A 13,786-nucleotide genomic window follows, 5' to 3' on the forward strand; every position below is an offset into this window, starting at 1 on the left:
AGGCCTAAATGGATGTCAGATGAACTAATCAGCCATATGGCAGAGAAGAAAAATGCATAGGATACTTATAAATTAACAGATGACATGGAAGCCTATGATAGATATACACCGATCTGTAACCAAGTCACAAAGGAGGTTAGGCAGGCAAAGGCAGATTAAGAGAAATCTTTGGCAAAGGATGCAAAGAAAAACAGCAAAGATTTCTTTACTTATGTAAACTCTAGAAGGAAGAGGATGAATCAGATTGATCCACTTGATATCAGTGGTTCAGCTGTTGATGATCCTGCTCGGGTAGCTAACAAACTAAATGAGTATTTTGCATCTGCATCTACATTCACACATGAGGAGTTATTCAGGGAAGGGAATGCCACAGCTTAATTAAACTTTGGCAGTGAGCTAGATGGTTTTGTAATAACTGAGAGCAAAGTGCCGGCAGTGGTCTATGAACTCCCGGCACTTTAGCCACCGCCTATGATTAGAGTCACTCAATATATTGAGAAATTCGAGAGCCATGAACTGCTGCAAAGGTATGAGACTGCACCCCATCTTAGAGACAACCGTTTTATGCCTCGACAAGCGCTGGAGGAAAACGTTACATGTCCGTGCAGCAACAATGTTGAAGATAAACATAAGAAAGGCTCCTGGGGTGAATGGGATCTATCCAGCTATATTAAAGGAGGCAGACAAGGCAGTAAGTAAATCTTTAACCATAATTATGAGAGCTTCTTTGGACTTAGGGGAGGTATCCATGTACTGGTGATGTGCAAATGTGACCCCAATTCACAAAGAAGGATCAAGGGCAACCACAAGTAATTACACACCTGTTAGTTTAACTTCTGTTACAGGGAAATTAATGGAGGCACTATTTAAAGAAGCACTGCAGGATCATCTATACAAGACTTCAGTTATAGTTTGGAAACAGCACGGGTTTGTTAAAGGTATGCGAAGGTATGAGACTGCACCCCATCTTAGAGACAACCGTTTTATGCCTCGACAAGCGCTGGAGGAAAACGTTACATGTCCGTGCAGCAACAATGTTGAAGATAAACATAAGAAAGGCTCCTGGGGTGAATGGGATCTATCCAGCTATATTAAAGGAGGCAGACAAGGCAGTAAGTAAATCTTTAACCATAATTATGAGAGCTTCTTTGGACTTAGGGGAGGTATCCATGTACTGGTGATGTGCAAATGTGACCCCAATTCACAAAGAAGGATCAAGGGCAACCACAAGTAATTACACACCTGTTAGTTTAACTTCTGTTACAGGGAAATTAATGGAGGCACTATTTAAAGAAGCACTGCAGGATCATCTATACAAGACTTCAGTTATAGTTTGGAAACAGCACGGGTTTGTTAAAGGGAAGTCATGTCTGACCAATTTGATTGGATACTGCTTTTTGGTCACAAAGGAACTGGATGCAAAGAATAATTTTGATATCATATATTTGGATCTTAGAAAGGCTTTTGATTCTGTTTCACATAGAAGACTGCTACATAAATTGGAGCAGTGTGACATTGTAGGCAAATTGCTCCTATGGATAAAGGGATGGTTGAGTGAGAGAAGACAAGGGTGGTAATCAATGACACTGCTCTTCGCTAATGTTATTAGTGGAGTGCCGCAGGGTTCACTGTTGGGTCCATTGTTGTTTTCTATATTTATTAATGATATTGATGATGGTGTATCAGGCTTTATGTCCAAGTTTTCAGATGATATGAAGGTCAGCAGGATTGTTAATGACACTATTGATGGTATTGCTGCTGCAACAGGATCAAGAAAAGTTAAGCAGATGGGCTGAGAGGTGGCAACTGAAGTTTAATATTGACAAATGTTAAGTACCGTATATGGGAACAGTAACCCTAGAGTAACGTATCAAATGTGTGATACTACACTGATGGTAGGGAATGAAATGGACCTGGGGGTAATTGTACAAGCAGATATGAAGTTTTTTGAGCAGTGCAAAAGGTCTGCAAGAGTAGCTAATGGTGTCTTGTCAATGATATACAGGAATGTTTCTAGCAGGGAGAAGGAGGTGATTATCCCATTGTATAAGGCAAATGTCAGGCCACACCATGAGTACTGTATACAGGTCTGGAGGCCTCATTTTAAAAAGGATGTAGAGCTGCTGGAATGAGTACAGAGAAGGGCAACAAGATTAGTGAATGGAACAAAGGGTTGCTCTTACAAAGAAAGACTTAAGTTTTGCAAATTACAGTTTCTGGAGACTAGGCACCTGCGAGGTGATCTGATAGAGGTGTATAAAGTCTTGAATGATTTGAGAACACTTAATGCTGGGGATTCTTTGTCTTGCTCGGAATAATCGCATGACAGGACATAAATTCATAAATTCAAATTGAGGAAAGACAGTTGTAACATAGATGTGCTGAAGTTTGCCTTTAGCCAGCAGGAGTTTGATTGCTGGCACAAACTTCCATTTGTCATTGTAAGTTTCAAGGCAGAACTAGACAAACATTTGGAGTGAGTGGATGGGTGAAATCAGAAGGGCTGTTTTTTTTTTTTTTTTGACTAATTGAGGATTTCTTTTATTTGGTATGTGCAGTTTATAATTTCTAAATGCCTCTTAAAAGTAATTTCATTTTTAAAATTCTTTTTATGGAAAATGATAAAAAGGTGAAGGGAACTCTACAAAAAAAAAATTAAAATCTTATTCTGACATTTTCAATAGGAGCATGAAAATTCCTGTGGATATGCAATTGTTGAGTGTCCAGCTTGCAAAACTGAAATTAGTCGTATGAATCTAGAAACTCACACAGCTTCGGAATGCCCCATGAAGGAAGTTGAATGTCAGCACTGTACATTCCCCTTTCTAAGGAGAGACATCTCTGTAAGTAATGAGTCACTTTATATTTTATTTAATATTAAATGTATTTTTATATGTATTATAGAGTGATATCAGATGTTGAGATGAAAAAAACTAAAAATGACAGAATATAGCGTTAAGGTGGATTTAACATTTTAATATGTGTACTAGAACTATAAAATTATAGGGATTAATTAATTACAAACAATATTATATTAACGACAAATGGGCCTGTTGTACTGGGATCCATGGTACAACGAAATAAGGATAACATATAAACCCAGTAAAATATCTTTAATTATAAATACTTTGTAGCTTTCGAGACAATCGTGTCTCTTTCTGAACAAATTTGAACTTAACGGATACAGTTATGCGTGCAGTAAGGCGTGTGAAGACACGTTATTCAAACATTAAACTGGTGTTCATTGTTGCTGCACGGACATGTGCAGTTTTCCTCCAGTGCTTGTCGAGGCATAAAACGGTTGTCTCTAAGATGGGGTGCAGTCTCATACCTTTGAAGAGATTCATGGCTCTCGAATTGCTCAATATATTGAGTGATTCTAACCATAGGCTGTTGCGAAAGTGCCGGCAGTGGTCTATGAACTCCCGGCACTTTAGCCACCGCCTATGGTTAGAGTCACTCAATATATTGAGAAATTCGAGAGCCATGAACTGCTGCAAAGGTATGAGACTGCACCCCCATCTTAGAGACAACCGTTTGATGCCTCGACAAGCACTGGAGGAAAACGGCACATGTCCGTGCAGCAACAATGAACGCCAGTTTAATGATTGAATAACGTGCTTCACATGCCTTACTGCACGCATAACTGTATCCGTTAAGTTCAGATTTGTTCAGAAAGAGACACGATTGTCTTGAAAGCTACAAAGTATTTATAATTAAAGTTATTTTTCTGGGTTTATACGTTATTGTTATTTCAATATTATATTGCTGGAGTGGATAGATACGTAAAATAAAAAATTAAGCATATTTTCTGTTAGCATGTGCGCACACCCACAGACTTACTCACTCTCTCACCCCTCCCCACATACACACACACACACACACAGAAACTTCATTATCTTTTTTTATTAAGTCTCTCTCTCTCTGGTGTGTGTGTGTGTGTGTGTGTGTGTGTGTGTGTGTGTGTGTGTGTGTGTGTGTGTGTGTGTGTGTGAGTGAGTGAGTGAGAAGGGAGCAGTAGCCAGAAGTATTGTTAATAAACCTAGCAATAAATATTAAGTTGGATAATCCAGAATTTCTTTTATGTAGTGTATAATTTATAATTGTCTCTTAAAAGTATTTTCATTTTTGAAATTCTTTTTATGGAAAATGATAAAAAGGTGAAGGTAACTCTACAAAAAAAAATGAAAATCTTATTCTGACATTTTCAATAGAAGCATGAAAATTCCTGTGGATATGCAATTGTTGAGTGTCCAGCTTGCAAAATTGGAATTAGTCGTATGAATCTAGAAACTCACACAGCTTCGGAATGCCCCATGAAGGAAGTTGAATGTCAGCACTGCACATTTTGCTTTCCAAGGAAAGATATTTCAGTAAGTAATAAGTCAGTTTATATTTCATTTAATATTAAATGGATTTTTTATATATATTATAGAGTGATATCAAAGGTTGAGATGAAAGAAATTAAAAATGGCAGAATATAGGCTTAAGGTTCTTAAGAATTAAGAATATAGTCTTGTCTTAAGTTCTTAAGAATATAGTCTTGGCTGACGAGGCTAGTGGGAGCCAGACGTGTTCAAAGCCGCTAAGTGGATTTTCTTATTTATTGATTTGAAATTATTGTTTTTCTAAAACTTTTGATTTAAATTTAGTAGCATAGCATTATTTTTTAATTTTCTGATTAATCTGGTGTATTTATTCTTTACTCGGCCTTGTAATTGCATAAAAGTATCGATAAGGGTATCATATCCACGTGTTACAAGTTGCAGCTCTGCTGAACGAGGTTTTTTAGCCATACTTAGCCACTTTATTAACCAATTGATACATCAAATTATTTTCTATAAGTAGCTTATAGACCTAGTCAGGATCGTTAGTTTATTCTGAATTGAGACAGTGAGATTTGGAAGTTAATTAATACTTAAGTGTCCTTAGATTTACCGTTTGTAACTTGCGCCGTTGTTATACTATACGACGTTATATCCCGAACTAGATAGCGTTAGTATAGTATAGTATATAATATAATATTGTCAATTAATCAGCAAAATCTACTAATTTTGTTAAACTTCGTTCTCAATTAAATTGTACTTTTAACAAAATACATATAACAACTTAGATTACAAATGAAACATAATTAATTAATACATAACTTGATACGGAAGTTATATAAACAGAACTTGTAGATAATATTTGATACTGAAAAATATATATAGCATTATAACTGTGTTGGGATACAAATTTAGGGTTATAATTTTGTACTGAAATTGAAATTTTATTGAAATTAAATCGAAATAATGACTCAGACCAGAGCAGCAAAGCAAAAGGCTCAAGGTAATGGAAGTGCTGTGGCTCAGAGGAGAACTGAGGGGGGCAGTTGCCCTCTGAATCACAGCCTTTTAAAATTCACTGCTTGCATGATGTTTGTGGAGCATTCGGGTACGGGACATGATATTGCCATGGGGGATGTCTTTGTGTTTGCGCGATGCAAGGAGTGTAATGAAATCAGGCGACAACTCAGCGTTGTTATGGGCCTATATGAGAGCTTGAAGGACAGGGTGGATACCCTGGAAGGATGTAAAGTGAGGGGCCGATCAAGCTCTCAGCTGCCCACATCAACACCAGAGCTTGCACTTGGTCATCACGCAACACAGCGGCAACCGCCAAGCCTGAATGCGCTGATCCCACAGGAACTAGTAGTTGTTGGTGACTCTATTGTCAGGGAAACAGGAAACATGCTTTGTAAAAAGGATAGGTGGAACAGGACCAGGGTATGTTTGCCAGGGGCAAAGGGTCATGACGTTGTATAGCGAATATCATCTTTTAAGGGCACAAAAGGTGATATAGTTGTACACGTTGGCACTAATGATATTAAGAGTAGGAGACCGACAGAATTACTTAACAAGTACAGGTCAACGTTGAAAAAAGCTGTGAATTAGGGTTGAATTTGAAAGTGTCTGCAATTCTGCCAAGACACGATAGGAGGGAGTATATGATGAGAGCCTTGTCGATCAATTCGGCCCTGGAAAGATTGTGCAAGGCTCAAGGGATAGAATTTTTTTCAGCCTGGTCTGTACTTTTTAACAGAAGGGACTGCTTCTACAGGGATGCGATACATTTAAATAGAAAGGGTGCAAGAATGTTTGCTGATGCTATCGAGGCAGTGTTAGATGATTTGGAAAACTGCTAGCTTGGGGGGGGGGGATACAAGGACTAATAGATTAACAGCAGCCACTGGCAGAGTGGATGAGCAGAAGCCTGGAAAACAAGATGCAGCATTTTTCAGAGACTGCTAGGAGTCATTGCCGTACAAGTAAACACATGGGTTCTGTTAGGGTAGCTAAGAAAAAGAACAGGTGCATGTATACTTGCGTGTACACCAATGCTAGGAATTTGATGAATTTGAGGTATTGCTCAAAACATGAAAGGCAGATATTGTTGGGATATCAGAGATGTGGTGTCACACTGATATAAGGAATGCAGAACTGGAATTTGGGGAGTACAACGTCTACAGAAAGGATAGACAGGATCGGAAGGGAGGAGGGGTTATGCTATTAGTTAAGAAATACATAAAATCCAAGGAAGTGAAGCCGGTTGACATCGCTAGACAGTGCAGTGTCGAGTCAGTTTGGTGTGACATAAGCATTGGGAGATCAAAATTGAGAGTAGGAGTGTGCTATAGGCCTAATGACTCTGATGAGTATAATAAGAAACTGTACAGGAAATAGAGTGGGCCAGTAAATCAGAGAGTCTTCTTATAATGGGGGATTTTAATTTCTCAGATATTCACTGGAATTTGTGGGTTGGTCACTCACACATTAGCAAGGCTTTTGGGGATTTATTGGATGATTGTTATGTTCGGGAAGCAAATAGAGGGAGTAATACTCTTGATTTGATTATCAGTAGTGATTCTTCATGCATTAAGAATCTACAGATAGAGGAACCACTAGGTGACAGTGATCACAGTGTGCTTAAGTGGGATTTACTCAAAGAGGTAACTACCATCAGGAAAGGGAAGGGTTATTGCTTTCATAAAGGCAACTACGATGGTCTGAGACAGTATTTAAATTCTATACAGTGGGACCAACTGATGATGTTACCAACAGCAAATTCAAAATGGGAAACATTCAAAGAACTTATCTTGGAAGCTACTAGGCTTTATATACCAACTAAGAAATATTGTTCAAGGTTTAGGCCCAAATGGATGTCAGATGAACTAATGAGACATATGGCAGGGAAGAAAAATGCATGGGATACATATAAATTAACACGTGAACAGAAGCCTATGATAGATATAAGTCGGATAGATGTGCGGAAATTTGCCTTTGGTCAGCGGGTGGTTGGTTGGTGGAACCGACTTCCATCGCTTGTTGTTGAAGTTGATAGCCTAAACAAATTTAAAGCTCAACTGGACAGGTATTTCGAACGAACGGAGGGGTGAAATGGGAGTGGTGTGTGTTTTTTTTTTTTTTTTTGGCTGATGCTGAATAAGGGAAGGGGTATTGCTTTCGTAAAGGTGACTACAATGGACTGAGACAGCATTTAAATTCTATACAGTGGGATCAACTGATGATATTGCCAACAGCAAATTCAAAATGGGAAGCATTCAAAGAACTTATCTTGGAAGCTACTAGGCTTTACATACCAACTAAGAAATATTGTTCAAGGTTTCGGCCTAAATGGATGTCAGATGAACTGATGAGGCATATGGCAGAAAAGAAAAATGCATGGGATACATACAAATTAACACGTGACACAGACGCCTATGATAGATACAAGTTGATCTGTAACCAAGTTACAAAGGAGGTTAGGCAGGCGAAGGCAGATTACGAGAGATCCTTGGCAAGGGATGCGAAGAAAATCAGCAAAGAGTTCTTTACTTATGTAAACTCTAGAAGGAAGGGGATGAATCAGATTGGTCCACTTGAGATCGATGGGTCAACTGTTGATGACCCTGCTCAGGTAGCTAACAAACTAAATGAATATTTTGCATCAACATTCACACATGAGGAGTTATTCAGCGAGGGGAATGCCAGAGGTGTATTCAACTCTAGCAGTAAGCTAGAGAATCTTGTAATAACTGAGAGCAAAGTGGAGGAGAAATTGTTGAAGATAAACACAAGAAAGGCACCTGGGGTGGACGGGATCTATCCTGTTATATTAAAGGAGGCAGCAAAGGAAGTAAGCAAACCCTTAGCCATAATTATGAGAGCTTCCTTGGACTCAGGGGAGGTACCCATGGACTGGAGATGTGCAAATGTGACCCCAATTCACAAAGGGGGATCAAAGGCTGACACAAGTAATTATAGACCTGTGAGTTTAACTTCTGTTCCTGGAAAATTAATGGAGGCACTGGTTAAAGAAGCACTGCAGGATCATCTAGACAAGACTTCAGTTATAGCTAGGACACAGCATGGTTTTGTTAAGGGTAAGTCTTGCCTGACCAATTTGATTGGATACTATGATGCAGTCACAAAAGAACTGGATGCAGGGAATAACTTTGATATTATATACTTGGATCTTAGAAAGGCTTTTGATACTGTTGCACATGGAAGACTGCTGCACAAATTGGAGCAGTGTGGCATTGGAGGCAAATTGCTGCTATGGATAAAGGGGTGGTTGAGGGGGAGAAGACAGAGAGTGGTAATCAATGGACACTGCTCATCGTGGACTAATGTTATTAGTGGAGTCCCCCTCAGGGTTCAGTATTGGGTCCTTTATTGTTTTCTGTATTTATAAATGATATTGATGATGGTATATCAGGCTTAATGTCCAAGTTTGCAGACGATACGAAGGTTGGCAGGGTTGTCAAGGACACTACTGACACTATGCTGCTGCAACAGGATTTGGAAAGGTTGAGCAGATGGGCTTCGAGGTAGCAAATGAAGTTTAACATTGACAAATGTAAAGTACTACATATGGGAAACAGCAACCCCAGAGCAACGTATCAACTCTGTGGTACTACACTGACAGTGGTAGAGAATGAAAGGGACCTGGGGGTGGTTGTGCAGGCAGATATGAAGTTCTCTGAGCAGTGCAGACGGGCTGCAAGAGTAGCTCATGGTGTGTTGTCAATGATATATAGGAATTTTTCTAGCAGCAATAAGGAGGTGATTATTCCCTTGTATAAGGCAATGGTCAGGCCACACCTAGAGTACTGTATACAGGCCTGGAGGCCTCATTTCAAGAAGGATGTAGAGCTGCTGGAACGAGTACAGAGAAGGGCAACTAGATTGGTGAATGGGACAAAGGGGTGCTCTTACGAAGAAAGGCTTAAGTTTTGCGAATTACAGTGTCTGGAAACTAGGCACCAGCGAGGTGATCTGATAGAGGTGTACAAAGCCTTGAATGGTTTGAGCATGCTCAATGCTGATGGGATTCTTCCTCTTGCTCAGAATAATCACCGGAGAGGGCATAAATTCAAATTGAGGAAAGACAGATGTAGGATAGATGTGATGAAATTTGCCTTTAGCCAGTGGGTGGGTGGTTGGTAGGTGGAACAGACTTCCATCCCTTGTCGTGGAAGTTGATAGCCTAAATAAGTTTAAGGCTCAGCTGGACAGGTATTTTGAATGAACAGAGGGGTGAAGTGGAAGTGGTTATTTTTATTTATTTATGTTACTTTTTTTTTTTGGCTGATGCTGCATAAGCTTGCTTTCTTGCATCAAATGCCTCTACTAATGCTAATGCTAAATGCTAATGCTAAAGCTTGCTTTCTTGCATCATATGCCTCTACTAATGCTAATGCTAATAATTTATAATTGTCTCTTAAAAGTAATTTCGTTTTTGAAATTCTATTTATGGGAAATGATGAAAAGGTGAAGAAATCTTATGGATAAAATGAAAATCTTATTCTGACATTTTCAATAGAAGCACGAAAATTCCTGTGAATATGCAACTGTTAATTGTCCTGCTTGCAAAATTGGAATTAGTCGTATGAATCTAGAAACTCACACAGCTTCAGAATGTCCTTTTAAAGAAGTTGAATGTCTGGACTGTACATTTCGCTTTCTAAGGAAAGACATCTCAGTAAGTAATGAGGCAGTTTATATTTCATTTAGTATTAAATTGATTTTTTATATGTATTGTAGAGTGTCACCAAAGGTAGAAATGAAAGAAACTAAAAATGGCAGAATATAACCATGTACAGCTATCAACATTCAGATCTCTTATAATGAAATGTGAAATAGGTTGGTTTGCATAATTTCTATTATTCTTTTCCTTGGTTGGTTGGAAAATGTTTTAAAATTTTTTTATTCTAACATTTGTTCAGATATTTTTAGTGAAATTATTTTTCCAGGGATGAAATCCTCTATTCCTCATTCCATTCTAAACTCTTGTCCTTTATCTGAATTTTTTTTTCTTTACACCAATAAGTATGCTAAGGCATACTTATTGGGGGAAAGAAAGAAAAAAAGAAAACCAATTAATTGTCCTGTTTGCAAGCAGGACAATTAATTGGTTTTTATCCAAATCTTCTCAATAGCTGTAAAAATGTTATTAATAAATCCAAAAATTCAATTTCATTCAGTCACAGAATTTAAAACTTGTTTTTTTATCGAGTCACAACTGAGCTTTCTAATCTTTGACCAAAGCTCTATAGGCTCCTACTTCTGTCCATCCAATCATCCATTTCTGTTAAGTTGTGTGATGGTTCTACTGGCATCTTACTTTTCCTCTTAACTTCTGATCTTCATAAATTTCCTTCTCCTACACTGAAAACATTCCATCTGATACCTCTCTTCATCTTCCAGAAGGACATTGAAATCTTGATTCCAAGAAGTTTCCAGGTCCTGATGGATTTTTCTACTTAATAAATAACTTGTACTCCACAGCTTGCTCCTGCTTGTTTTTACACTCTCTTGGCCCACTGGTTTTTTTCCCATCTACATGGAAATTTGCTCATATCCAGACATCTTCCCTTCTAATTATTATGCCATTGCACTTACCTCAATTTTTTTTCCAGGTAATGGAGAAATCTCTTGTCAACTCTTACAGTACCATGAAACCTTCCATTTGATTAACTCAGTAAATCTTATGCTGCACCTGACAAGAACTGAGCTTATTTCTTTCAGTCTCTCTCTCTCTCTTTTTTATTTTTTTAGAAAATGTTTCTGGTTTTTGAATTCTATTTTTAGTATACCAGTACTTTGACCTTTTATTAATAGATTGCATTAATGACACTGGCTAACAAAAAACGAATTTTTGTACCTTGGCAGCAGAAGTTACAAATTCTAAAGGAAACTGATCTGCAAATTACAAAAATAATAAAATTATATCTATATCACATATCCATTGAAAGATAGCTGAAATTTCGACTTAATGCATGACCACTTTCCAATATCATACAATAATACTTATGCTATCTGAAAAATGAGTCGTATTCCGGATTAAAATAGAGGCAACCCCCATATAACATGGCACTTTACGGTTTCGCTCGAACACGATTGATAAATTGCAGCAATCCTCGCACAACACGGTACTTATACAACAAGGTTTCGCTCTAACGTGGTTAGAAAATTTAGGTAAACTTCGTATAGCAGGATATTTTTGAGCTTTTGTGTGGAGAAAACCCTGCTATTATGTTGGATGAATTTTTTCAACATTTCCACTATTTTTGAATCCCTGCTATTGACTCACTAGTCAAAAAAATTGAGAAATCCCTGTATTTTATTTTGTTGGGAAATCCCCATGTTACGTTCTGTGCTATTGAACTTGTGCTTGTTGAACTTGTGGAAAAATCTAGATTTAAAAGTTTTATTGCTATTGGATAGCACACCTGGCCATCCAAAAGATTTAAGTCATCCAAACATTGAAGTTATGTTCCTACCACTACGGTTGTACTAGGTCAATACAACTTATTTCATTCAGCCATTAGATCAAGGCATTATATCCATCTTTAACTCATTACATCAGAAAATCGTTACAATGGAATTCGGAAAAAAATGATTCCGAATCTATTGAAGTAATGGAGGCATGGAAACATTTCTTAATTGTGGACTGTATCAGAATCATAGTTTTATCACTGAAAGAAGTAAAACCATCAATGTTAAATGCACGTGAAAAAATGTATGGACAGAGTCAATTCAATCAGGAAATATGGTCAAACTGGCAGAAAACAGAATCGGTGCGATAGTAGAATTTGCTACATCGGTAGGAGGGGAAGGTTTTGATGACATGATTATTGAAGTCCTCGAGGGTAGCACAGATGATAGAATCGCCCTCCTCCCCACACCGGATGGAAAAGACCTGAGTTTGAATCCCATCAATAATGGGAGGAATTTTTATGGGTCTTTTTCACAACGTGGCTGAGTCAGTTGGACTCAGTCGAGGATAACATGGTTTTTTCTCCCGGAAACTCTGGTTTTCATCCAGCAAAACAGAAAATTGACCTCAGGACACACAAACGCTTCTAAAAAAATTTTAAAAAAAGATATGATTACTGAAGATGTTAAAGAAATACTGGAAGAAAAAGAGGCAGGCAAAGCGAATTTGGTGGAAATGACATCGAAGGTAAAACCAAATCAATTCAGAGGATGATAGTGCAGATGAAAATTCTAAACTTCCAAATTTTACACTAAAAAGTATACTGGAAGGCAAAAAGTTAGCCGGGAAATCTTATTTTTTGAATGCAGATTCTTGAATGATAGGAGCCCAAAGTTCAATAGGAAGCACCAAAAATGCCTAGTTCCATATGATGAAATTCCCAAAGATTTATCAAGGAAAAGCAAACAAACTCAGATTATTGACTTTTTAAAGAGAGCAGAAGATACACGAAATCTAGAATGTTGCATTTTTGTTAGTTTTGTTAAAATTTTGTTAACAAAATAGTGTTTTCTGTTAGCTTTTGGAACATAACCCCAATTTTTTTACTTTTTCTTGGGAGGGGGGGCCTCCGTAGCCAGGTGGGCAGGAGCAGCAGTGCGTAGCACGTGCTTCTTGATTAGACCGGGGTTGGAGCCCGTGAGCCACCAAATACGGAGGATGCGGAAAGGTCAGGGAATGACCACTGCCTATCCCCAGAGCAATATGACCTTAGTTGCTAATGCTCCTAAAAACCAAATAACAATAACAACAACAACGACACATATAACACAGTTTTGCACAACATAACATTTTATAGGAACCTAACTCCGTGTTATATGAGGGTTACCTGTACTTTAATCAAACATATCGCGAATGACATACATTCTGTTTCTTTAAAAATTACCATTAGTAGTAGAGGCATATGATATAAGAAAGAGCTTATTCAGCATTATAAATTTACAGATAAAGGAACCAATAGGTGGCAGTGATCACAGTTTACTGACATGGGATTTACTTAAACATGTAACTACCATCAGAGAGGGGTAAAGGGAAGGGTTTTTGCTTTTGTAAAGGTGACTGTAGTGCTCTCTGAGATTTTTTAAGTTCTATACAGTGGGACCAACTGATGATGTTACAAACAGCAGATTCTAAATGGGAAGCATTCGAGGAAGTAATCTTGGAAGCTACTAGGCTTTTTGTTCCAACTAAAAAACACTGTTCTAGTTTAGGCCCAAATAGATTTCAGATGAACTAATGAGACTTGTGGCTAATAAGAAAAATATATGGGATACATACAAATTATCAGGATACACAGAAACCTATGCTATATATAAGCTAGTCTGTAATAAAGTCACAAAGGTGGTTAGGCAAGCGAAGGCAGATTATAAGAGATCTTTGGCAATTGATGAAAAGAAAAATAGCAAAGACTTCTACTTATATAAACTCTAAAAGGAAGGGAATGAATCAGATTGATCCACTTTATCAA

At 37.9% G+C, this 13,786-nt stretch overlaps 1 protein-coding gene across 1 annotated transcript in view; it reads left to right on the forward strand.

The window, feature by feature from the left end:
* The window catches only part of LOC150080001 (uncharacterized), a 276,163-nt gene that overhangs the window by 157,007 nt on the left and 105,370 nt on the right, over positions 1–13,786 (forward strand). Inside the window, exons 13-14 of the mRNA XM_090383329.1 lie at positions 2,685–2,843; positions 4,215–4,373. Coding sequence (XP_090239455.1) covers positions 2,685–2,843; positions 4,215–4,373 — 318 coding nt within the window. The remainder of the gene's footprint in view (positions 1–2,684; positions 2,844–4,214; positions 4,374–13,786) is intronic.

Source organism: Mastigoproctus giganteus, chromosome 10, assembly GCF_048544385.1.
Source record: "Mastigoproctus giganteus isolate SK-2022 chromosome 10, ASM4854438v1, whole genome shotgun sequence".
NCBI lineage: Eukaryota > Metazoa > Arthropoda > Arachnida > Uropygi > Thelyphonidae > Mastigoproctus > Mastigoproctus giganteus.